Source organism: Excalfactoria chinensis, chromosome 5, assembly GCF_039878825.1.
Source record: "Excalfactoria chinensis isolate bCotChi1 chromosome 5, bCotChi1.hap2, whole genome shotgun sequence".
NCBI classification, from domain to species: Eukaryota; Metazoa; Chordata; class Aves; order Galliformes; family Phasianidae; genus Excalfactoria; species Excalfactoria chinensis.
In genome coordinates this window covers 43611269-43638279 of record NC_092829.1, presented here as the reverse complement: position 1 = coordinate 43638279, position 27011 = coordinate 43611269, and the positions used below count along the sequence as shown (strand labels likewise).

Genomic DNA, 27011 nt, shown 5'->3' with positions numbered 1-27011 from the left:
TCCCATCCCTCCTTGATCTGATCTTTCAGGAATATCAGCAGAGAGACAAACAATGCCAAAGGGATAGGAAAGGAGTGAGAGCTCCTGCTAAAAGACAAGAGATAAGTTTCCAAATGAAATGTATTATTTCTGTGGCTTCCTCCCCATCTGCAGAGTAGACAAGACAAATATGTCCTTGCCCTCACAGGTGCTGGGCACCCATAAATCCCTCCTGCTTTAATGGGTGCTGCAGATGCTCAGTTCCTCTGCAAATCAGAAGTCAGGTCATAAATCTCTCTCTCACTACCTGCATCCTTTTCAAACTTTGTGATTAAAACTCTGCCATCTATTGCTGCTGGGATCTGGAAATTAATTGTCATTAATACAGTTTGTGGTGCTGTTGCTCAGATCCTTTTGTCCTTCAGGGGTGTGGTGTGATGAGAAGTGTGGAGCGTTGCTAGGCTCCTCCATCTTTCCTTTGCTTGTCGGTATCTCCTAGATATAGAACCATCCTGACACCTTTCTCACAGCGATTAAGTAGCCATGGCCATGGCTTGCTCTCCCCAGCGCTCAGTTGTACGTGGTCTGTTTGGTGCATAGCCTTCACCAACCCCTGTGTCTGCTCAAGAGCAGCTGGTGAGCAGAGCACATCAGCACACCCTGGGCCACTATGGCTGCATTTGTAGTTTCTTGCCTGATTTGACTACATCGTAGGAAGATTTCTGTTTGTGTGTTCTGTATTTATGGACATGCTATTACGTGTACACGGACACATTCAAATGAAAGGCAGTTGTGATTAATGCATACATTTTCAGCACCTCCATCCAAAATCTAGCAAAAAAAAAAATTAATAAAAAAATCTCTGGAGTAAATGCTCCCTGTTCTTTACCATGTGTTCTTTGCTGTGTGGAGCTGAAGCCACACAGCTCTGCCCATCTCTGTCTGATAGCGGGGCTGTTGAAGAAAACACCTAGATTTAAGCAACAGCAAACAGGTTTCATCTCTTCATGTTGATTTTATAAAATGCTTACAGGAAAATACGCAGCAGTTGTTGTTTGAACCACCATTGGTTCATATGTAGCAGTGCATAACCTTCTAGGGGAAATGCTGTTACTTTGGGAAGCTCTATGTTAGCAAGGTTATATGGGAAGTGTATGAAGGAGGATAATAAAATACACTTATCTCTGATTGCAGGAAACTGGCTTTGGTGGCCCAGCAAGTCCCTTCTCTGTATTCCTCATAATCTTCAAAATACTTGCCTTGTAGTAGGAAATGTCCCAGCAGAGAGGAGCAGGACAGCGTGGCTGCCTGTGATGTACCAGCAGGCAGCTCTGCAGGGACACAGGAATCATTTAAGTATCTCGAAAGCAGCCTTCTTTTTCTTTCTTTCATTCTTTTTTTTTCTTCTTTCCTTAGTGACTAAAATGACTGAAAATGAGCAAAATGCAATCCTTGAGCTGGGGTTGCAACTCAAGTCAAATCAGCCAAGTCATGAATTGGCAGCAGTATGAAATGAAGTCAACAGCTGATCAAATCATCAAACAAGCACATACAAGATTTGTGTAATGAAGCCAGACAACATATGGTAAATTTTATGAAACAATGAGCGCTGCTCTTCCTTCCTCCAACTACACTTCTCACTTGCCCACGCTTACTTCTGTCTCTTCATCCTTTAAAATCTTTGTCTTTTTTTTTTTCCCCAGGAAGTAACTGGAGAAGCAAAGGTAGCTTATGGGCTGTGCTGGGTGGTGAAGGAGCAGCAGAGCAAGACAAGTTGAAACATGACAAGTGTGGAAAGAAGAGGGTCAAAGACCTGGAAACCTGATTGCTGTGCGTGCTGCAGCTTGGCTGGAGGTGTTTGATTTGTGACCATATAACGAGACATCTCATAGTGATGAAGCTAAGGAAAGTAGATTTGTGTCTAGGGGTAGAGAAGAGGTGGGTATGCACAATATTCATGTAATATATCCTCAGACACTCTCAAATTCTTACTGGCCTAAACAGAAGCTAGCTGTCATAATATCTACTTCTTTCACTGAAAATTATGTTAGCTGTCTATGCATAATGTTTCCTCTCTCATCCAGATGAACAGAAGTGCCACATGTGAGTGTGTGATCTCAAGGATTTAAGATTCCTGGGGAAATTCAGAGACAGAGCATTTAGATGCTATATATCTGCTTTTGTACTACCGATGTAGTTTAAAGGCTCATACTGTCACACTGAAACGCAGCCTAGCAAAGGCCCCTCAGCAGTCTGAACACTACTGGGTATCCACACTCCTTTCAGTTTGTGTGTCCTATTTGCTCAATGTGACATGTTTATTACTAGTTTCAGTCTTACATGGTCTTACCTTATGGACTGTGGTGCAGAGCAGGAGGGGAAACTTAATGGAGGAGAGTCAGACTGCACAGGATGTTCCCCCAAGGTCTTTCTGGGGGAAGGGAGAGATGATAGGTGCAATTTTGTGGGTTGACTAACAACACAATGCCAGCACTGCTTGGTCAAGAGCTGAGCTAAATGTGCTTTACCAAAAGAGGCTGCCATTATTTCCTGTATGGCTGGGTTGCATCTTGGCTCTTTAATATTCAGGCTGTTCAGATCTGTTCTGGAACAGCTTCTCAAAATTGCTCATATTTGCAAGCAAGAGCTGACCTTGTTCCCCTCCATATTGCTTTTGTCAGAATGAAAACATCAGTGGAGAAAACAAAACAGCCCAGCGGGCTGACAAGTGAATTATGCAGCGTGCGTGTTCCCATCCTGAGCTCCCAGGTGTTTCTGTGACAGCTGCACTCCTGGCCCAGTGGGCTGTGACACTTGCTTGTCAAGATATGTCCTGCTGCCTCACATCATCTGGATCTCAGGATCACATCCAGCGATGGGGATGATTCCAGGCGTTGTTCCCAGGTTGCTGTGTTTCCTTCACAGGTAGGGGAAGATCAAGGCATCTTGATAGGTGGTTCCTGATGGCCACGGGCCCCATGAACTCACTGGTGACCTCTTGTGGTTGACTGTGATGGAAAGCTGTTCAGCCCAGGTACTGATGATAATCTGAATGAGTTCCCTGCCCAAAGCTCTCTCCTGGTTTGGCACATCAGGAAATCTGGGCATGGGATTAATCTGCACTCGAGCTGGTCAGATGTTTTGGTGGTGAGAATGTTGGTGTCCAGTGCAGCCACATCCCTGATTGTCTGCTGAGAGTTCCCCAAACCTCTGTTCAGCTCTGGGATTTTAATTTGTGTCGAGAAAGATGGAAGGCTGAAGGCTGGCTCCAAAACATGCCAGATGCTCAGTGTGTTGATCCATCGTTTATTTCTAGCATTTGTCATCCTGGAGTGACTCTGCTGTGAAAACATGAAAAAAGTCAGGGCCCTGCTGACTGCAGGGCAGCAAGCTCGGGGTTCAAAGACATGATAATGAAATGAAATAAAATAAACAGAATGAAGGCAGTAGTGCACGGAAGGCAACGTAGCAAGAAATGTTCAGGAAATTGTTGTTTTGAAGGAGTTCAGAAATCTTGCTGGAGACTTCATTTTTTATTTCCTTGTCTCAAAGACAAACTGAAAACCAGTAATGATCCAAAGTCACTGTTCCTGCTAAACAGCTTCCTACAGTGCATAAATTGGTTATAGCCTGGGTTCCCTTCATTTGGGTTCCCCTTGCCAAAACTTGTGTTGGGGGAGGACAGTGATGTTGGAGTGCTTCTACCTTCCTGGCTACCACTGCTGTGGCAGTACTGAGGTCAGCCAGGGGAGGCTTGCAGTACCCCTCTCTGCAGCTCTCTGTGGGTGATCGTTGTCTTGCAGTGTTCCCCAGTGCTTCCACTTCTCACTGGCATCACAGCCAGGCCCTAGGCTTTTCTTCTGTTTTGACACCTTTGCTACTTCCAAACAGTAAGACCATAAATTTCCCCACATCCTTTTGGCAGAGAGTGTGTAACCAGAGCTTCACAGCCTTTGGAGATGGATAGTCCTATTAATAAGAAGGGTGAGGTGATGATGTGCTAGAAGGATCCCCCAGGGATGCATTTGCCACTCTCGGCACTTGAAAGATGATAAGCTGTTAGATAAATCTCCTGAAAATATCACTTAGACCAAAGTGGGTTGGTCAGAGGTGGTCAAAAGAGTTTGAAAAATGCCCCTTCAGGCTTATGTAGTGACAGGTCAAAATACAAGACAGAAAACAGCGGGAGCAGAGATTTTAAAAGCTATGCTGCCCTGAAAGGGGCAGCCACATTGGTATGGCCACTCGCTGCATCCCTGCCCAACTGTCTGAATTAATGCCATCTTCCCCTATGTCTTTTCCCACCTGAAACAGAGGCTTTGCTCACAGGGAGCAAGTGCCTAAATGCAATTTGAGTAATTGGCATAGTGGAGGGATAGAGCTGGGATCAGAAGAGAAAGGAACAAAGGGAAGGAAACCTCAGAGCACTGTTCTTTGTGATCAGTCATTGGGGCTCACACTGTATCTCTCTCTCCTCATGTATGACTATTGCCTTTACATTTCTTGCCTGAAGACAGGAGCATTTCAGAACATGTTGATGTGCTGATGATGCCAGTCTCTTCCCAAGGTGGCTGTGGACATTTCCTCTGCTGTGTGACCGCCAGCTCTTCCAGCAGTGTGCCTGCTGCACAGGGTCTGGGCTTTGCCAGGATCCGGCCTCCGTTGGCAGGAAAGAGAAGAGCATCTCCCATCTGTGCAGGCTGGTTCAAATTGTTTTCTCTTCCACTTTGCTCTTTGCTGCACAGGTGTCCTATGCACAGACTGTGATGGAAAAAAACATTTTATTTTTTTTTTCCCTTCTTGCTTTAATTTGCAGTTTCACTTTGTGAGTGCACCTGCTTGCACAAAACTTGAGACAGGCCCAATTCGCTCTCACCATTGAAGTGGGAGATCCAAGCAATGTCACACGTGGGCATCTGTTGCTCAGAGGAAATGGTGGTGTCAACTTGTCATGCTTTCCTGTGTAGCGGAGCTGCAGCCCACGCACAGCTGGAATTCCTTCCTGCCAACAAAAAGCTGCAGTCAGTAGGTGAAATCCACACAGTGCATCATTTGGATCTTTGAAATCAGACTCTTGGGCAACTCAAGTGCTGTGTGACCTTTTTTCATTTGGCTGCCAGATAGAGGTGCATTTTTCTTTTGTGAAAACAAACAAAGAGTCATCTGCCTTCAAAGGATTCATTGTCAAAATGCTTTCCATCTGTGCACTATTCTGCTTGTTATTTGCCTTTGTCTTCTGTCCTCGAGGGGTTAATTAAGACATGTATCCTTCCTGGACTATTTCTCGACTGCAGAGGGGCTGAAAACACAGATTTGTTTTTATCAATGGCAATTCAGTCAGATGTCCTGAATCACTGCTGTTGGAACTGGAAGCAGCTTGGCAGACCAGCCAATATATCTCCCTCCGAATGCAAGGTTCTTCCTTGAAGGGCACTCCTTGTGTTTTAATCAATATGATATATAGGAGGTTCGATTACTTTCCTTGCTACCTCCCATTTCTCTGCTGCTCACAAATCCTGGAGATAGCTAAAAACCTTGGGAATTGTGTACTGTGTTTATGGTTTAGATATTCTGAGGTCTACTTCTACTTGCAGTCATTGCTGATCAAGGCACGTGCATAGAGATTTGTTCTGAGGTTTGCTTTTAGCTCTGGCCAGGCTGGTTTGCTCTGCAACAGCATGGTTGCCAATGAGCAAAGGATTATATCCCCGAGTTTTATCTCAAACAGTGAAGTCTGACACTTCCTGATTCCACAGAAACTCATATCAAAGTCTTATCTTACTTTTTATGGAGGTACTGGGCCAGCATCTGAATCACCTGAGTGCAAAGGCATGTGGCAGGTGTAGTAGTATTCACTCTTGGAGCCTATCTCTTTAAAGGAACAAAAGTAATAATAACTGAAGAGGTACATTCCTTAAAAGGAGAGCCAAGGTGGGCTGTCATAAAGGAGAGACACTGAGATGTCAGCCAGCATAAAGAGAACATCTGTGCAAAAATTTCTGCAGCTCTGCCTCCCACTCGGGAAGACCACAGGCCCTACCTTCTGGCTCAATGAGCAACATGGCAGATAAGGGTGTTTTATCTCCATTGAAAAGATTAATGTCAAGCGTGAGGATTAGTTCTCTGCAGCGCAAAAGATTAAGTTTGGATTTTGCAAGCGTTCCCATTATCGGCTTTCTCCCAGGACAATCCCCACAGGCCTGTACTACCCTCCCTGGCTCCCAGATTCAGGGAACGTCCTTCATTCATCTCTGCTTCCTTTTGCTCCAGCCCTGCATGGAAGTGACCATTTTGCTGAGCCTGAGCCTCACGGTAAAGATGCACTGGTCCTGGAAGCCAGAGTGTGCCAGCACCCCGTCCTGCTCCAGGGGAACCACAGCAATTCCCATCACATCCCAGCAGCTGGGCTGAGTTATAAAATAATGGCGCCCATACTAATGACCCCTCACCGTGCTAAAAAGACAGAGTGTATGAAGACACAGACAGCTCCAGGTCTGTCATGCCAGTTTTTATTTTGTACTCCACCAAGGCCCATGCTCTGGCAATACCTCACTCCCCTGGCTGCCGTGGCCTGCCCTCCCTCCTGCCAGCCTGGCACAGGTGGTGAAAGCAGTGTTCAGGGTGGATGCAACTGGGGCTACTCGCTGGGTGACCGCCCGCTTAATCTGATTACTGACCGGTGATGCACTGCAGCCCATTAACCTTGTTGTGCCCAGCTCCCTGACACTTATGACACAAATGAGGTGTGACGTGATTAAATGAGACTGATCAGTTTTGCTCACCACTACAATGCCCACATCTGCTGCTCTGGGGATTTACAATGCAGGGGAAGCTTTGAAGTCCATCATTTAGCTGTTATGACTGCCTTCCTCTGGCCAGAAGGATGACTGTCCTCTCCAAAGACGTGTAGCTTGTTGGGGACACAGTAAGTCTTCTGGAACGGTCCCTGGCACGTCTCAGCAGGACCCCAGCTTGGAGGTCTGTCTGTAGAGCAGAGCTTGTCTTGGTGTGCACTGCACACAAAAGAGGGCACACTCACCCCATGGAGGAAAGCAGGACTGTGAGCAATGCAACTCTATACGTGTATTTGGTATTATAATCATATTTTGTTTTTGTGGGGGGGGGGGGGGGGGAGGAGGGGTGACTTGGGTCAGAATATACAGGAGAGTTTTAAAAAGTGCCAAGCCATTGTTTACTGGAAAAGGCTCACAGGGAAGGAGGGAAGGAGGCAGAAAGAACGAGCCTAAAGATGAAAAGAAAATAATTACATTGGATGGGATAGGAAATCAAGGACAATGTTTTTCCTCCCTGCTATCGGCATTTGTTTTTGCTAGTAGAGCAGTGGGATGAGGAGACTTTGTTCTTCCAGCACAGTCAAAACAAATGTAACATTCTCAGCCTGATGCTGAAAATGATGGATGCCTTTGCAGAAGGCTGGACGCAGGCAGTGCAGATCTGTATCGCTGTGTTTGCTCATGTATCACTTTCTTCATTTCAGCCCACGTGAAAGAATCCAGAATTCCTGCTCAGGGGTGTTGCCTGTCAAATAAATACGATATCTGTGAATCGGAACAGAATGCATACAGAATGAAATGTCTTAAATCAGCAGTATAATGTAAGTTTTACTAATTGGCTTTGTTAATCAGTAGAGCTTCAGGAGCTACAGAACTGTGTATTTGTTCTCGTTTGGGACAGCACGAGAGACTGTATGGATGCTGAGCTCAGAGACAACATGTGAAGGAAAAGGCTCTCTTAGAGAACAATAACTCAGCCTTCAGCTTCTAATAATTCTAGAAAAGATTTCAAACACTTGCTCAGGATTACCTAGCAGAAAATTACACGACTGCTGGCAAAGCAAATAGTCTTCAATAAAGATGAGAAAGGCCCCTCAGCTAAGTCAGAAAACTGTTGTGAACTAATCACTTTTCTGACCTTAACTGCTCTCTAATAGTCATTGGGTAGTGAGTGTCTCAGGTAAGTGCTTATGATAACTAAACCTTGCGAGATGAAGTGCAGGCAGGTGTGACAGCTGTCCTCTGGCTTTTTCCTCTGCAAGCTGTCAGTGTGATGCTGGTTGGGATCTTGCTGCCATAGGATGGACCAGGTGGAACCAGGCGAGACTCGAGGTGCTGCTTTGGCCCCCAGTTCCTCTCCAGTCATCCTCTCAGAGCTGGTGCTCCTCGACCCTCCTCCAAATGCATTTGTTGTAGCAGCATCACACAGAGGTCTCAGTCATGAGCGAGGCCTTCCTCAGGCTGAGCACGGTGCTAACTCACTGAGGAGCTGGCATCCAAACTGACAAAAAACAAAGGGAAAGCGATCACAAGGAAGTGCAAGGGTTAGCTTTTGGCTCATGAGAAGGAAAATGAATGGAATAGGATATGCTTTTGCTTAAGTAATATAACTTGTGCTGAAAAGGGATGCCAACACTCCAGTACTGCCAGGGCCAAGACTTTCTGGGATAGTCCTGCAGTGCAAAATTGTTTTCCCATTCCTGGTTGAAGAATCCATTATTTTCCTCTGGATGCAGGTTAAATTTAAAGGTATCTTCTTCATTTTTAATAACTCTTTTATTTATTTATTTATTTTCAGGTGCCTGCTTTTGCATTTCTCTGATGCTTCCTGTGGAGATATTCCTCAGTGACTCCCTGCAATGGCACTCATGAAGACAGACTGTTAAATATGAATCACAGATGCTCTGAAGAATTCCCTGATATTGCTACCAAAAGGGAGGTGGAGGACGTAAGAGGTAAGGGCAAAAAATCATGTCATAATAGAAGGGTTTCTTTCATTCCTACATGCTGCAAGGAATAATTTTGTTATTGGAGTGCTACAATCTTTTGAGAGCGCCCCTCTCTTAGAAGGATTTGTGAGCGCCTTTGGTAGGTCTTTGCACATAGGCCATGCATGTCATACAACATAGAAAAAAATGATGCCTTCTTACAGTCTAATCAAATGAAGATAGGAGATTTATCATGATGGACTGATAATATTGCCAGGATCCCTCTCACTCTTGAAAATACACTTTTACAACTTTTTTCCTCATTTTTGAGTCTTCATTTCTGCTTGCCATAGGATTTTCCCAAGTTTATTTTTCTTTTCCTGTGCTTTATCATCCTGACAGATTGTATAGGATAGGAATTTATACTTTGACGTATTCCTAAGCTGGAGTTTCCATCTTGTGCACAAAACAGAGTAGGGAAGGCTGTATTTTAAATGATACCTCTTAGCTGGTTAGGGGCCAGGCTATTCTTGACTCGCCAAATCTCAGTGCAAGCTGCAGTTTAGCCATTAACAATGTCAAATTTAGAAAGAAATGAGTGGCTCAAACATGAGGTGAGCGTTAATAAAGTAAAATCCTGGTTTTGTGCCATCCCAGCAGGTCCAGTTGCCAGCATTTCTAACAGCTCTGCTAGGGCCTCGCATCCTCTAATGTCTGCAAGCTCAGAGGAGCAATCCCTGTTTATATCACTAAATTTTTACAATCCAGTCCAAAGGGATTCCTATATAGTGCTCTGGTCACCCTTAAGAGGCTTCTAACAGTACTCCAAATAAATAAACACTCAGCAGTTAACAAATAACCCAAATCAGTCAACCTATTGGCCATGTAAATGCAGGATAAGCACATGGTAGGTGTTTGTGCAACATTAGTGCAAGCTTTTAAGTGTAATACAAACAGAAATGAAACCATTTCATGGGCATTAGGACCAGCTTACAAAAAAATGAACCTTTTGGACTTTGGGACATTTTGTTTTCAGATGCAAATCTGTGCTGGTTTTATATGAAGTTCCAAGTCAGTGGTAGCTTCCTTTTTTTCTTATCTCAGATGTGACTCAAGCCTAAGATACACTTGTGCCATCAGGGCTGATTCAGATCTGTCTGAACTCAAGCAGAATGATTCTCAGGGATCTGAAGATGTGTTGCCAAGTGTGGGGACATACAAGGTCTTCACTGTCTGCACAACCCCTGTTGTTCTGCAGCAGTACTCTTAAGAGGCAGGAATCATCCATCACTCCTTTCTTCTGTATCTGTTCCTACACCTGCTATAAAACCGGAACAACAGTTCCTCTAGAAATGATGCTGTGGCCTTTCCCTACATCCATTCAAACTGTACCATCTCTCCTAAAGTCATCTGGACAGTTTCTTACATGATGCCTTGCCATCCATTTGTGCACTGTGAGCCTTATTATGGTCTCCAAAACCTCACATGCTGCTTTGCTCAGTACCAGAAAATGGACAAACGTGGCTTCTCTCTTAGTAAGGCAGGACAGCACATTTCATAAACATAAACTGTCCTGTTCTGCAGCACACACTTGCTCCTTTTGTTGGACAGAAAAGTGGAAGTTTTTGCAGAGGGGCACCAGCTGACAGTAGGCCAGGAGGATCTCCTGGCCAGAAAGCTTCAGGCGTGACTGCAGCCACCGGAGATGCTGCTTTGGTGAGCTGTCTGCCTTGCTGATATAACCAGCAGCCTCTGGATATGAAAAGCCCTTTGTGCTTCTGGCATGTGAAACAAATACTAATGCATGTGTAGGAGAGGTCACTTTGGATTTCCATACAGACAGGTTTTCCTTTTTTTTTTTTCTTTAATGAGATTTCAAGAGAGGGCAAGGGAAGGTGGCTGATGGAACGTTATTATGTAGCCTGTAATTGCTTATATAGCTTTCTAAACTGCCTGCACTAAGAGGAGCATGATGGAAGGGAGGCAAGGGGCTGCTGCTCTCTAGAGCATGGTGGGGAAGGGCAGGGATACACGAGAGCAAGGGCTGTGGGAATAGAGAAGGGCTCTTCTGACATTTTATGTGTAATCTAATCTAGGCCATAATCATTTCCTACTGGCTCAGCATCAGTCACATTGTTAGCCTAATACTGAAATTAGATCGTACCTGTCAGTGACATTTGCTTTCCTATCTGGCCCATCTACATACTGCAGTACTTCCTGGCTCAATTCATATGGGACAAACAATCCCAGTTATGTCGATCCAGACATAGCAGAAAGCTTTTACTGAGCACTCCCTGCAGACCCAGGAAACCATCAAAGTGAGTGCAATATGCCATTGCTCTCTTGTGTAAAATAAGAACGAGTCCGTGCTACAATATGGGGTCTTGTTCCCTTCCTGCCCCTCACACTGATCACAAACAAACAACAAAGACTAAAAAGGCATGCAAAGAACATCCCATATCTAAATGCGTGCTATATCTGCATCCATACTGTGTGTGGTGTGGGTGGGACAACAGGTCTGGCAGGACACATTTGTTCAGCTGTTACTCCACTTCCTCTGTTGACAGTAGGACTGCAGGACTCAATGCTGCTGGCCCCTGCACTGCACCTCTGGCCACACAAGCTTGTGTTATTATCTTACGTGTTCAGCATCCTTCAGCCAGCCCATTTCTCAGTCAGAAAGCCTCAGTCTTCAGGAGTTGTGGCAAGAAATGAGAGGTGTGCTTTCCTCAAATCAGTGTCGTTAGTGCTACCATGCTGCAAGCATCAGTGTTTCCCCCTTTTCCCATGCTCTCAAAATGACACATCATTAAGAAGTCTTTATAGTCACCAGGCACTCCCTCACACTTCAGAAAATTTAAGAAACCTGGATAAGTTCCTGTGCGGGTCATAAATTTCTACTGAGCCTCTTGTACTTCCCAGGGTGCTATTTGTACCCTACTACTACCAACACTGTGCTGCCAGCCAGCCTCAGCAGCAGAGGTCATCTGAGCCAGGAGGAAAAAAAAGCCCCTCTTGCTATAGAGAACACAAAATGACTGCATTCACAATTTTTAGAATACTAGCTAGGTATAGGAACTATAAACACTCTAGAGATGACCTTCTCCCGTCATCTTGTTGCCTTGCATTTCAGGAGAATTTAGAAGACATAAGTTGGGCTCCTTTTTCATCTCTTATCTTATCATGAAGTCAAGACCATCTTTCAGGCTCTAAGGAAGCTTGTCTGATTAAGGACCTCACGGTTCAATTCCAAAAGAATGAGTTTAAGATCTGACACTCTGAAAATGCAGTTTTAGCTTAGGTCTTCTTTTCCCATGAAGGTTTCAACATCCTGGCTATTCCATTCCATCCCAGCCTTGAATTTTTAATGGCTTCTCTGCTTCTTGCTGCGTTTCCTCTGTGCTGTCTATAAAGGCATATGTGTGAGATAGCACATCACACATGCACGTAAAAAGAGGCTTTCATGATGTGTTTCTTTCATGACCTAGAGCAAAAGAGGCACACTGCTTTTAAAATAGGTGTTGAACTGGAGGCATGAGTTAAACTGTCAGGCCCTCAGGTGGCATAGATAGCTGGTGTAACATCTTACTTTAGCTGGGGATCTACACACATAATGTAGTTTTATGGCATTTTCCTGCAGATTACACCAAATTCTTACCATCCGGACATATTGATTTGCCTTTTGTTATTTATTTGTTAAAGCCTCTTTAAGGGCAACCGGAGCTTAATTGCTGTGGTCCTGCTAGAGGATGTGTATTGATCTGGGCATTCATTTATTGATTATCTACTTTGCTGACAAATAATCCTTGCTGTTTGTCTGTCTTTGCCTACTCTGGATTCTGGAAGCAGCCTGGAAATTTCACACACTGCCCATTATGTGAAGGAAAGGTACAGCTATGCTAACTGTGCAGGAGGTGAGCGGAAGGAGCAGGAACCACATAATCATCTTGCTGTCCTACGTTCAGTCTGTGATGACTTATTTTGAAATCATTTGCTGAAAATATTGCCATTAGGCAACGAATGACATTCACATCAAAGAAAGAAAATTACTTTTTTAATTAGAAAAAAAAAAAAAAAAAAAAAAAAAAAAGAAGAAGCTTGCAAACACAATGGCTTTCTAATCAGTCCCTCCAGAAAATACAAGTACTCGGAAGGTCAGGGATGGTAAAACTGAGCTGAGGGGTGGGAACGAGGAGCTTGCAATCAAGAAGACTTCTGTCTGGCTTTATAGCTAGAACCTGTAACTATGGAACTGCCCGCTTTATATGTGTACGTATAAATATGTCAAATTTCTTGAAAGTGCTTTTACTTTGCACTTGAATCTGGTGGTGTGGCCTTGCTGCTCTACAGAGGAGGATTAAAAAGTAAAAAGGCATCATTACCTTTCACTGTCATGTCTGATTTCAAACTTTGTCCTTTGTATCAGAGTAGTTGAAACTGGGAGTTTGCTTGGCTTGAGGAAGTGATGTGGAGATGCAGAATTGTCTGGACACACCAGGACAGCCACATGCATTGTGGGTGTGAGAGTGGGAGAACTGCTCTGAAAATGTACTAGATGAAGTGTAGCATTGCTTGGAGTAAAGTGAGAAGAAGGGAAAACAGCTGTATCCTCCCTAAGTGATAGAGCTTGTGGGGGGATCCTATATTTTCAGTGTTATCAGGGAATAAATAGGTGTTATCTGGTAATGCTTGACAGTTGCCATCAGAGTGGGCAGAGCACTGAGCTAAGCCCCTTGCCCTGCTATGGAGCAGTGCTCCGTGATGTGCTGCTGCAGCCATAGTGCTCCCTGCCATGGCTTTGGTGACAGGGGAAAGCCCCAGACCGAGTGCAGCCTGTGGGGTTAAATGTGGAGCCATTGTGCACTAGCACAGATGCAATTAATGAATCTGCGCTATGGAAGGATAGAAGGACAAGGCTGAAATGAAGATAATGGAGATGCAAAGCAGCAAAATGCCTGTGGCATAAGAAAGAGGAGGAGAAGGGCCTTTGCTCACCACAAGTCCCACAATAAGTGTGGGCAGGAGGCAGAGGAGAAAGTTTGTCAGATGCTGGGGTGCTCTGTTGGAGCACAGGGAGAGTCCTTCCACATGGGCCTGAAGGAGGGCACTAGGCAGGAGATACAGAGAACAACCCTACACAGATTGACCTAGCATGCTTTTTCCATCTCTGATTTCTGAGTCAGAAACCAAGAATGCCATTACAACCACAGCTCAGGCCAAATGAGAGCTTCACAGCAGGGGGCTCCTTGCAGATGGGTGATAGGCGAAGAATAAAATGAAAATGAATGAGCCAGAGCTCCGGGGCCTCCTCTTTCCACTGGAACAGAAAGCCCAGCAGCTACTGGAGAGCAAGCAGTGCTACAGTTTCTGTGCTTCTTCTACCATGAAGAGCCCACATCCAGGCAGGAGAGGAAGAGGAGGATTTAACTCTTAAGCTAGCTTAATTTGTACCAGCAGAACATCCCAGATTGGGTCTGTCATAACACACTTTTTCTGGATGCTCATTAAAACTCTTTCTTCACACAGAATACAGAATAGGCCAGCTCTGCAGAGAGCAGTCCTTGTGCCAGCTGTGCTCGTGTCTCGGGCACTGTGAGCAGTGGAGCTGCTGGAACCAGGGAACCAGGGCTGGTGGGGCTCCTGGGACTTCAGGGGCTCAAGGGCAGTGCACTAGTGTGCCCAGCTGCCTCCCACTGCTGGGGGCTCAGCAACCCACAGTGTTCACAGGGCAGGGAGGCTTGTCCTACTCTCTTTTTGTCATAGTCCCATCTGCTTTTCTGAGAAGGCTGATGGTGGAACTGCATGTCTAGAAGCTGTTTCTGACCTTCATGACGGGTGCTGTGGTACTGCATGCCATTTTTACGTGGTGAGATGTGAGAGAAGTATAGGAGTGATAGGAGGGGATCTGGATGCCTATTATGACTCCTCCTTAGAAAACCGATCCATAAATCTCTTTTCTAAAGAGAGCAAGGTCACAGCAGTCAGGAGAGCTTCAAGCTTGGTGGAGAGCTAAGGATCAAATCATTGCAAAGCCATAATGGAGAAGAATCCTAATGGATAGGTGGATATAGGCTGATATTCTAGTATGCCTGTTTAACTTGATAGGTGTTAATGATGATGACAATTTAACAAAAGTATGTGGATCTATGTTTATCGTTTTGCTGCAGTCTATTAAAAATGGAATTACCATTATTTTGAATCCATCAAAAAGCTGTTGCTAAGTGTAGTGCCAAACTCTGCCTTTCTAAGTGGCAGTCGGTCATATACCAAATATTGCAATGTATTATTACTTTTTTTTTTTATCCTTAATTAACACATTCCTAAATTTTCATCATGATCAATCCTGTTGCTGGGTATGACACGTGTAAATGACTGGAGATAATTCCCTCTGAGTGCTATTTCCGGACTGAAGCCAGCAAGTTTAGACTGCATCTCTAGACATGATTGTGTTTTGCTCCTGTGCCTCAAAGTCAAAAGATGTGATCTGTAGACTGAACTGTTCAGAAAGGAGAAAGGCAAAAACCCGAGTTTCAGCTTACAACATGCAGAGTATAATGCTACCCTGAGCTCCTGGAGAGGTCTGGTCCTCTTGGAGATGCAGATCCTCTGCAGTGTATTTGCAAATAATGATTTGACCCCAGAGGAAGAACCAGCACATCTGCCTGTTTGAGCTGAAAATGCTCCTTAGTCTGCAGTACCCTAAAAAGAGTACTCTTTAGGCTAGTAATTGGCAGAGATTCGATATATTTCAATGAATATCTGGATAATGTTATGGCAAGAAACCCTTTATGTAGCATCTTTCATCTGGGCATCACAAAAGAGTGTGTAATCAAAAGGGGTCCAAAACCTACAATCCCAGTAGCAGATTTGCAACACAGAGCTTAAAATGCCAGCTCTTTGCAGCACGGTAATGGAGAACAAACTTGATGCCAGAGGCAGACATCCTTACACCCACTGTTACCAGCGACCCAAATGTTAACATAGAGTTTGCTGAGAGAATACCTGATTTATTCAGAGACTGGGAAGTTTATAAATTAGAGGACCCAACATTTCATTGCAGGTAAAGCTGTGCTTGGACTTGCAAATCCAGCAGCAAAAATCCCACATCTTTTAGAGCAGTGAAGGAAGCACCAGAAGCTTTGGTTAGCAGCAACTGTGCTGATACAAATAAGCCTCCTCTGACAAGCTTGGCTCTGCTGAAAATTTCCCTTTCTAGCCTTCAGTTGTCATGCACAAAGCTACAATGAGTGGCTTTCTCATAATGGGCCTTGCCAAGACCACAGGCCAAGCACAGCTCTTCATTACTCTGGCGTAATTTGCTGTGAAGCTAATAAACGCAATAAAGGAATCTTTTTTTGGGAGTAGATTCCCTTGTTTGCTGGTACCCCACGTTACTATTAGGCATTCAGAGTCCAACCACATTCTGAGCAACTTAGAATTTTTTGTTTATCCTTCCAGCATCTTTGTGGTGTGGGTGGCCTCGCTGAGAGCCAAAGCCTGGGCTGACATGAACAACTTCCTCAAGGCCACGCAGTCTGCAGAAGAGCTGGGATCGCATCTTGCTTCCAGGTATGAAGCTGGAAATCCATCCAGATAGCTGATAGTGGGGGGGGGGGGGAAATCAGAGATCTGTGGTTCTGCTCCATTACAATGTTCAGGCCTCTTATCTTGCTTGCTGGCTTAATGGAGTCTGGGGTTTGCCAGTGTTCACACACACCCTCAGAACTGCCAGCACACACAGAAACAGGTTTTACTGAGAATGCAGAGTAGACTGTAGTGATCCAACATGGGGTTCAGCTGCACCTGACCAGCTCCTTTCATCTGATCGCACCTTCATTTTTGCAATATTTTTACCTCTTTGATCTACCTAGGTCCCTCCCTATCACTTGTATATACTCTTTGGTCTTCATCCAAAACACAGCTTTTCTTACATGTTCCGAAAACGCCATTCCTTCTGCATCGCCTGAGTCCCATATGTAGGCAGTAGCCATCTTTAGTTTGCAAGGAAGGTGGGAGACAGCTTCGTGGTTGACTCATCTCAGCAGGTTTCACAGCAGGGAGCAAAAAGGTCTAATAAGTCTTCTGTGATATGCTTTGAAGCAGCCAATTTGGTGTGCTCCACTTTCACTGGGACGGTGACCAGGGTTCTCGCTGGGTCTTTGTTTTTGCAGGGGTTAGCTTTTAATCACGTCACCCACGGGTTAACTATGAGGGGCTGAAATACCACCAACTAACACAGGCTAAACCGTCCTTTGGAATGATGCAAAACCTTTACCAAGCAATCTCCACAAGCTGCTCCAGCTTTATTAGATACCAATTGTAACAATTCTGCCTAAATGGTATTTCTGTGCAGAGGAGCTGAGCAGTTTTAGAAGCAATTTAGCGGCTTTTTACTGCTACAAACCAGCTTTAATTCTCAGCTAAAATAACATACGCACTAAGCCCTTCTCTCCAGCTATTAAACGCAGGCTGCAAGCTTTTGAGAGAGTTAAACTTTATTCTGCAAGCATGCAGATCCACTTATGCACTGCCACACGCAGGGGAATACTTTACAACCAAAAGGTACTGCTTAATTAAGAGACAGCGATTTTCCCATAAAAGCGGGATGGCTCAGGAGCTACGGTGGCTTTCTGTGCTCTCGGTCATTATGTACTGAAAATTAACGCTCCTTAAAAGAAGGCCCGCTGCTGCTGCTGCTGAAGCCCAGCGGGTTCAGGCAGAGCCGCGATTCCGGTTTCCCGAACGCCGGGTGTCGGAGCTTCGCAAGGGTACCGAGCGGCAGGGCGCAGCTCCTACCGCAAGAGCCGCAGGCCGAGCCCCGGCCTCCCCCACGCTCCACCGCGCGCAGCCCCCGGCCGCCACCCGCTGCCAGGGCGGGGCGAGGCGCCAGGCCCACGAGCCCTCCGCGGCGCCAGTTCCGCGCCCCGCCCGAGGGGGCGGCGGGGCCGGGCGCGACCCGCGGGCGGCGGCCTCGGCCGGGCCAGGGGCGTCCGGCGGGGCGGGGCGGCAGCGGGCACCGCCCCGGGTCCTCCCCCGCCTCCCCGCCCGCCGCCCCGGCCGCAGGCTCCTCCGTCGGGGCCGGGCCGGCGGAGCAGCCCCGAAGTTTGGCGGAGCGGCCGGCGCCGAGGCCATGTGGCTGCTGTGGCTGCTGCTGGGCTCGGCGGGTGAGTGCGGGCGCGGGCCGTCCCGGGGCGCTGCCCGGCGGCGAGGGGGCGTGCTCGGCGCGGCGGGGGAGGGCGCGGGGCCTCACGTCCGCCCCCGCCTCCCGGCGGCGCCCGGCGGGCCGGGCCGGGGGGCCGCCGGCCTCCCCTCCTCTCCCCTCCCCTTCTGTTCCCCACCTCCGGGCGGGCTGAGGCGGTGGGGGCTGCTCGAGACGGGGGCGTGCGGCCATCCTGGCCTCCCCTCGGGGCGGGTTCGGGCCGGGGGCGGCCGGCAGGGGGGCGAGGCGGCGCCGTGCCTGGCGGCGGGCGGGGAGCTGCTCGGGAGCGGCCCGGGGCCCCGCCGAGCTGCCCCGCCTCGTCTGGGGTGCTGGGTGGGCTGCGCCGCTAACGCGTTCTTTGGTAAACTTTTACACCCCCACGATCAGCGGCTGTCAGTGTTAGCGTGCTGCTGGCGTGCTGTGGGGTGATGCTGCAGGTGTGACTTGGTGCTGCTACTCGGTCCTAGTGGGCACTTGTCTAGAAAGTGTGGGTAGCCCACTTGGTGCAGCTGCCTGCACGGGCGCTCCGTGCTGATGGAACGATGACACACAGTAGCAGAGTTCGGTTTGAAAAGCACGGTGTTCTTTTTTCTTTTTATTCAGGAGTATTCGTTGTCGTGAAGGGCTTTTAAGTTGCACAGATTCTGCGATAAAACTTTGGTTCGAGGCCGGTTTCGATGGACAGGGGGGAGGAGAGGTGCAGTGGGACCTGCAGTGTTTCAGTCCTGTAACTGCCAGCTGAGCGTGCAGCGTGTGTAGCTGCTGTGTAGGTTTAGGCCTCTTTTCCACATTATTTCAGCAGTTCCTTATTTGGAATCCTTCAGGCAGAGCGCAGGTTTGTTTATCTGTGATGTGATGCTTTCTTCCTCGTTCAGTTCCATTGTACTACAGTAACATTGCCAACACTTCAACAAATTGTTCCTACCAAGGCATGTGTTTCCGTGTGCCGAGTGACCATGCTGGGCTTTGCGTGGGGACTCAGTGCTGCAGGCACCCAGCTAAGCATGGCGAGCCCCCAGCCCACCCCTCACAGACCTGTTTCCCATCTGGGAGCTTTGCACACTGAGCTCTGCCCTTCTTGCACAACAGTTCCGGTGCAGTTATTTAACCAGTGACTCTGGCTTGCTTTGGAGCCGATGGAAAGAGCTTTCTGAAACCTTTTGTTATTGTTACTTTTAATGCATTTGTTTTCTATTTTGAACACTCACGTATCGGATCTTTGGGATTTTTGTTTAAAATCTTCCTTCCCCTGTATATTTTGGCAGCCCAGTAACCTTCCCACAGGGAGAACTGGCTTGTCTTTGCCTGGCCTTTTAGTTTTGATAACTCCTGAAAGAATTTCTTTCCTTTTGAGTTCTTTTTTGGGTATGGATCGGAAACTTTGAAGCCGTGGGGGTCAATGTCAGCTAACAGAAAATAAACAGTGATTCAAGTCTGTGTCTAAACAGTTGTTCCTGTTGCAGAAATAGCTGTTGGCTTGGATTGCATCAGTGGGGATTTGCAAGGCAAAGCCTGATATTTTATTTACATCTCTTTTCTTAGTAGATAAAATATCACTTTTGATCCTGAAAGACCTTATCTGCATGGGAAAGGTTTTACCTATGCTGTGTGCAGGGTGAATGTACACGAGGCTGACAGCTGATCAGGAGACTGCCTTATCTCCAGCCATAACCTCCGCTTCCTGTATGAGAGCTCCCCGATTTCAGTCCTTTCTTTTTTCTATTCCCTGCCTCATTTCAGGTCCCACTGAGCTCTCACACCTGCACGTGCCCAGGTATCGCTCCACTCTGCCTTGCTCTCACCCTGTTCCCAGCATTCCTCATGGCTCCATGGCAGCTCAAGGGTTCCCAAATGTGGGTTAGGTCCTTCAGGGTTTGCGCTTACCAGCTCAGGCTGTACAGATGTCATCAGGTTAAGGAAGATTGCTTTTTTTCTGACAACTACAAGATTTGTTCCTGTTTTAGGTTTGAAGTAGGTCTTAAAAATGTCAGCCTTCAACCCGCCGGAGAGTCGGAGTGCATTGCGTAGCTGGGATTCCTACGTGTGGTCTCTGCGATGTCGCAGTCCAATGTAAAGATCGTTCTGGTCTATAAGCTATATATAATGTATGGATACACTTCCTAAAATACACTCAGCTTGCTCAGTTTCAGGGGGAAGCTTTGTCTGCTCCCTCCAGTCTTTCACACTTGTGCTGTTGGGATGAAGACCTGGTTCCACAGAAAGCATAAACTTGAAGGGCCTCACATGTACTGTCATCACAATTTGCCACTACATCTCAAAAGTCTGAGAAAAAAACAGACTATCCCCAAAACTGAGCAGGGATGGAAGCTGCTCGAAGGGTTATGTTGCCACATTAATAAACTGCATGGTGTAATGCTTGCTAGCTTAAAGCTTTGATATAATGCAAAGGGAATACCTCACATTTCCCTGTGCAGGTCTTCATTTGTGCTGATGTTGATGCATTGTTTCAGTAGGATTTGTCCACTGGAAACCCTCATATTCTGCTTGGGAGCTGAGGAGTGCTGTTGTGTACCATTCTGCTCCACTGCTGTATAAATAAAGAGAAGCACTCTGCTTGGAGGCACGTCTGTCCTGAGTGTACAGTATGTTTGGTTTGTATTCTTGATGCAAAAGACTTCTAAACCGGGTCTGTTGCTTCAACAACCACAATTTTTCCTGTTCCTGACATGTGCAAGCTGCAAACTGTTGTAGCACTTTGATGTGTGGGTGATGAACAGGGATTCCTGTAGCAGCTTTGGCAAGCAAGGAAGCTCCCAGCTTGGCAAACCAGTAGGAGAGAGAAGCGATACACAAGAGGTGCTGGATATTTGCTGTAGGTGTATATCTGCCAGTGGCTGCGGTGTGAGCAGCTGAGGGGTGCTGTGTTAAGGAAATGCTGCACATCTGGCCACAGGGCATTTGATGTTTGAGTTTGTTTGCTCAAGACTTCCTTTTTAGGTGGTTGGTACCGTACTCTTTTGTTTGCTATCAGAAACGTTGGGTGCTGCCAACACCCAGTGAGAGTAACGGCCTGATTGCAGGCTTGCAGTCACGTACCATGATAGGAAGTAGAGATTGTTAGCTGTAAAGTAGACTGTAAAAATGCACCCCTTGTACAAATGTGAAATAAAATGTTCGAAGCCTACCGTCAGCCTGCAGTGCCTGATACACCAAGAGACTAGCAAGCTCTTTGGATGTAAGGATTTCATGGTGATAGTATAACATGTTTATTGTGACAACAGCAATCCGGCATCCTGCTTCTGTTTGTTTGTTGATTATCTCCCAGGTGAGGAGTAAAACAGCTTCACTTGTCATAAATCTGGGAGGCTGGTTACAGAGCTGATGGCTTGTTAGACAGCAGTGATGGGATGAGCAGAGGTTCAAGCATCCCTATGTTTGGTGAGGAAGGGCTGAGGCAAGGATAGTTTTATCACCTAGACACAGGCTTTGTTGTTTAAAGCCAGTAAATCTCACAGAACAGCTTCTGTGATGGTCTGTCTTGTGGTTGCCCTCTGTCTGCACAGGCAGAAAGGCAGTCATGTAACAGGCCTGAAAAGTCCATAGCGTGAGGTCCACAATGATGATGGCAGTGCTCTCATTTTCAGCATCTTCAACGTTGTGGAAGCTGATGATGATTTTAATGAGGTGCTGGGAAGCCTTGTAGGCTGTTGTTTGGTCATCCTATTGCATGCAGGCTGTGATGTCCTACCTTTGGTGGGAGGCACTGCCGTGAGTATTGGAGCTGTTGTTTTTTGTGCCTTAATGTGGAAACCATGCCATTGTCAGTGGATAGGTTTAGAAGGTGCGGAATAAGAAAGATCTGATGTCTCCACAGTTGTTTTTGTTTCAGCGGGGTTTGTTTTCTTTCTTTCTTTTTGTTTTTTAAGTATTAAAGCAAAACCCTTGCTCTGGCAAGATCTTGTAATGGGATACGCAGAGATGCAGAATGAAGTATTTCAAGTGAAACCAGTTTTAATGATGAGATGCGTTTTAAGGTGTCTCTAAAATGAAACGCTGAATGACGGACTGCCCTTTGCCTGCGATGTAAGTAGATCATGGCTGAGGGTAATTTTATAGTCAGCCATTAGTATAATCAGTTTATCCTGAGTTTAATGGATGCTGAAGAATTTTCGAGAGAGAGCTTGGATGTGTTTTAAAGAAAAAAAGCAAAGAGTTCTGCTGGAGCACATTTAACTGAATTAGCCCCTCTCGCAATGAAACTTCTAGCTTAAATATCTGGTCAATGAAAGAGAGAGGCTGTGAATTTTGCACTGCATTTGGCATGGCCTAGGAGTGTGTACACAGATGCTTGTAGAGCATGTGAAAACTTGCTGCACTCTGGTAGCTTGGTCCTGATGCTTGAGTCTGCTGTGTTGGGTTTTTTCCCCTTGGAAGCCTCTTGCACTGTACAGCTGTCAGATGAGAGACCTGTTCAAGACAACCTTTTGCCACGCACAGTGTGAGGAGGTATCTAAACAGAGCTTCTGGTCTCTTTGATTGCAAAGAAACCTGTGGAATTAGGTATCTAATTTAGCTGCAACCCACAAAAGCATGTCCTCAAAAGTTTGAGATGTGGAAGGTACTTCTATTAGTGTGAGAGTTGTACTGCAGGACAGGAGCCGTGTGGGCAGGTAACTGAAATGGCCTAGATGAGTGAAATAGAAATGAAGGGATCATGCAGGAGGGCTGCTGGTCAGAACCACCTCTTCCGTGTTTCTTAAGCCTTCTGCTTGCAGTGGTCTGAGCAGCTGTGAACCTGAGCGTGACTAAAATATATGCAGTAAAGCTGCTTTTTGGGTGTGAGTTGCATGAGTTGCTGTGTGATATATTCTGTGATGGTCAGGGACCTGAGATAATGAGTGGAAGGGGATGTGACAGCAAAACTCTTAAAATGAGTGAGGCTAGAACCCATGGGCAGGATCTTTTTGGATTAGGAGTCGATCTGCAGATTCCACACCCTGTGTGGTGTTCCCACTTAAAATCAGTATAGTAGCTCCCAGGCAGCCTGTGAGGCTTAGTTTATTTAAAATTAGGAAGTGCTTAGATTGAGGATGGTTGGATTGTGCTGTTCTGGATTTTTGTTTGTTTTTTTTTCCCCCTTCTACCCATATAAACAGTTGTGTTTGGAGTTCTTTTGGATACCGGCTCTCCTTCTTAGCAGCTTTCATTTATGCTGTTAGTGCTGTGGATCCCTGTTTTAGTCAGGAGCTGTATCCTACAGGTAACAACAGGCATGTTGCCGAAGTTCAAAGACTCATGTCTTTGAAATGTTCTGTTTTGCTGGTAAGAGCTGGGTACCAGATAAAATTCTCTTGACACTATAAATTCTTCTCAGCTATTCATCCCTGTTTTTCCTTTCTGTTCTTTCTGCTTGGTATTTCTTTTTGTTACAGTGAAGATTCTTCACTAGTCATTAAGATCATTAAGATTTTTCAAACTGAGGAGTTTCAGGTTCAGCAAAACATGAAATGTGATAAAGACACAAATAGACATAATAATAAAAATCTATATAATTGGCAAGCTACGCTTTTTTTCTCCTCTTACAAGTCAAAGGAAAGAGCTGGCAACCTGTAGTCCTGTTGCTTACACTTCCTTTACTGAACCTTGTGGTCCGCTTTATCTTTTTTTCTCTAGATTTGGATCTCTTGTTATGTATTCGGTGGAAAGTGACGTTGCTGTTAAAGGAAGCTTGGACACGTAGGATGCATTTGTGCTGCTAAACTTGCCCCTTTCTATTTGTCTTTTCCTTACCCACTGCTCAGCTGTGCCATGGTACGGTCCAGCCTTGGGCTGTGTGGCTTCCTGCTGTGACCATGCTTGGAAGGTGCTGTTTGGCTAGAGCAGGGTGCTAAGGATTTGGTCTCCATGGGCTCTTGATGCAGTTTTACAGGGGCATTGTGCCTCTTGAGGCAACTGTTGAATTTCTCAGTGATCATATATGAAGTTCAGTTAATTCAGTTACTTGCCACACAGTGCGGAGTGTGCATGTTTAGATGGCTAAATGTGTTGTCAGTGTTGGCACAGCTGGAGAGACCAATACAAAATGTGCTACTACAGTTCCTCACGTTGTTAAATTTGCATAATAGCCCTACTTTGCTGGAGGTGCCAAAGCACATCAGTTCTTCATGGACAGATACAATAATAGACTCACCACTAAAAAGCTCCAAAGGAAACACATTGCAGCAATGGTGATGAACTTCAAAGGAAAGCAACTCCTCTGGCAGGCTAACCTACCTCCTGTCCGTAGTACGAGTTGCTGCTTTTGTGGCTGTGGCTGAAAATACGCAGATCCAGAGCTGGGTAGCAGTGGAGGCCACTAAGGCAAATAGATGGTCTGTCTGGAGCCTGAAACACACACGCTTTTTGCCTTGAGGAGAGCAGGTATCTACCTGAAAAGTTCAGGGCTCCTTGTAACTTGTCAGGATGCTGGTCTTAAGGGTGGGGGACTGAAACCTTCCTCAACATGAGCAGTGATAAGAAACATGTCTTACCATGGGCTTGGCATCATATGAAACAGAGTCTGCAGCTTTGCTTGTTTGGGTAACTGGAAAAACACAATACAGATGCTGAGATCAAGATCTGCTCAGGCTGGCAGAATGCAAACGGTGCTTGGCAAGTCCTGGAGTCTGGAAGAACTGTACTTACTGCTTAATCAGTTTTAAAAGACTATGTCATTAAACTAATTAGACATAATTCAGAATTGGCTAGCAGGAGCAATGGCAGTGTGTTTGTGTTGATTGCAGTCTATTCAAACTCAAAATAGTTCTGTTTTATTCTTTGAAGGCAACCTTTTGAAAGGTGGAAAGAAAGTGGAGAGGGACCAAAATATCCATGGGCTGATGCTAGTTACGTGCCTTAATGAAGTGCTGGCTGAATTTAAAACCCAGGATTGTGGGTGAAATAAAAGCCTGTGTGGAATAGCAGGTAGAATTGTGTGAAAAGCAAAACCAAAAGCATGTTGAACTTTTAAATGAATAGACCATTCACTGTACCGTGTAACTGAGGTCTGGTGTGTTAAACCTGCCTTGTATTTAATGAACTCCCGGTGTAATTCTGATTTACATTCTCTAAGAAATTCCTCTTTCCTAATCCTTTCTTAAGGCAGATCTACCTCTGTTTGTTTGGCATTTTCTCTCTTGGGGTTGTAGGAGCTTTGGATATCAGTAAGCATGAAGGTGTGAGAAAAGCATATCCGGAAATTTTTCAGCCTGTGAACTCTAAAGCAAACCACAAGTATTGGTCTTCCTGCAGTCAGTTGGACCAGCAGCCCTTCCACAGATCTGCAGGCAGTATGTGAGCTTCAGGATTTGATTTCTTTTTGCTTCTCTGAGGAAGGACCAGAAGGCACAATGAACCAGTCAAGAGTGCACTTTTGACCAAAGATCAATGAGATGTGACTGGAGCACTGATAGACTACCAGTGGGATAAAAGTGTTATTGCTAGGAGACTTTCTAGCGTTGTTTGTAAACTTCACAACCTTACAAATCAGTAAGCTCCTTGTTTCATACCAGGATTGCTGACAGCATCACACATTGCCTTTTAAAGCATTTTTGATTGCAACCTTTGTCTTCTAAAGAAGAGTCCAGAATAGTTGTGGGGACCTTCTTTTTTAATACTTGAATTATATGTCCATTAAGGATAAGAGCGCGACAGCAGTTTTTCTTCTTCCTTCCAATTTTCCTTGAGAAGACAACATTTTATAAAACGTATGTATTACAAATCATATAATTTCCTCTTTGCACTGCATCTTTAAGTGACCTTTCTGTGAAATGCTTGTCCTTTTCAACAGCCATGATGGTAGTAGTTGTGTCGTGGAGAACCAGTGATGCAGAGTTCATGGGTGTTTGCTCTTCTGAGATAACTTATCCTGGTGTTTGTTTCTTAGTTACATCAGCAGAGACTACCCAGGTTAAGTGGTACTTGATGACGTTGGTTTGCACAGCTATACCTTGTCATCAGTCTCACCTTTTAGACAAAGGAATACATAGGGATTACATATAGGAATTATAGGAAGTTTCTGCCTTTCTTGTACAAAATTTTGTGTATTAGAGACAGCAAACATTTCTGCTCCAGTTTCTTGAAGCAGTTTTGGAAAACTTTCAAGCTTTCAAAGTGAAGGGCTCTCTATTTACAAATGACTTCAGTAGTAGACTTCAGTGTCTAATCAGATAGGGTATTCTTAAAATTTCTAATGGGATCCTTGAAAATCTGCCAAGGGATGACATAGGTTTTCTAATGAATTGTTTTAATGGAGCTCTGGCTTGCTATTTGGTTAACAGTCTTCAGGGTAGCTTCAGGCTGCTTACTTTCCAATTTTCTTGTGTTATCTAGAGATAAATGTCCACCTTATCGGAGCTTAATAGCCAATTAGCTGAGAGAAATAGCATCTGAAAATATAAAAAGCAGTTTTGTTCACCGGCAGGATATTCTTGTCCTAACTGAGGCTGAATCTTGCCTGTTGACTGCCATTGCTCCTTTTAAACAATCTCATGGGGAAACTGTTCAGCTTGCAAAGCACGGTTTGGCTGATTATTTTTTTTCCCCCTGCTTTGTTTGCTCATCAACAGTTGCAAAGCTGGGCAGCCCACCTTGGTGAATAGACTTTCTTGTTTTAAGAAGCAATCAGTGTATCTTTCTCTGGGTCTCTGTAGAGCCGCATGAGACCTGTCAGCTCCTGTTAAAATTAAACCTACGTGACTTCTGAGGTGGTTATCTCTGTTTTGGACAGGAAACATGCCTGATAGGAGTTATCTTGAGGGGAAAGTGACCCAGAGCACTCCTTCCAAACACCCAGCTCACTATGCTGTTGAGGGCAAGATTTGCAGGCTCAAGCAATCTAAGCTGCTTCTTCTTTGTAGGAAAACTAACTTGGCATAGGGTTGGTACGTATTCCAGCATCATTTAGTTCATTCTGGAAGGAATGTGTTGGCCTGTTGTTTTGGAAAAAGTGTGTTATTGAAATGCCATAGTGCCTGTTTTGGTTAGAGAGTGCTTTGAGTGAGCAGGCTCAGCTGTCAGAATTCAACCCTTGGTATAAGCAGCTATACCAAGAGCTTGTCACTGCATGTTTCCAGGGCAAAATCATTTTGGAGAAATTGAAACATGCAGATT

The 27011-nt window shown here is 45.6% G+C and overlaps 1 protein-coding gene and 1 long non-coding RNA gene across 5 annotated transcripts in view; both read left to right on the top strand.

Moving 5' to 3' along the window:
* The first annotated feature begins 1410 nt into the window (after positions 1-1410).
* LOC140253630 (uncharacterized) lies at positions 1411-7596 on the top strand. Its single transcript, XR_011903920.1, has 4 exons — positions 1411-1564; positions 1683-1917; positions 2661-2904; positions 7478-7596. It is a non-coding gene; the product is annotated as an uncharacterized lncRNA (long non-coding RNA).
* Positions 7597-8577: 981 nt separating this feature from the next.
* Positions 8578-27011, top strand: part of LDLRAD3 (low density lipoprotein receptor class A domain containing 3) — a 109441-nt gene continuing 91007 nt past the window's right edge. For 3 of the 4 annotated variants that reach the window (XM_072339211.1, XM_072339213.1, XM_072339212.1), the window contains exon 1: positions 17738-17865. In XM_072339211.1, the coding sequence (XP_072195312.1) occupies positions 17832-17865 (34 nt within the window). In that variant the 5' untranslated portion in view covers positions 17738-17831. Of the gene's footprint in view, positions 8729-16159; positions 16271-17737; positions 17866-27011 lie in introns of those variants that run through there. The other variant, XM_072339215.1, reaches the window with a different exon arrangement.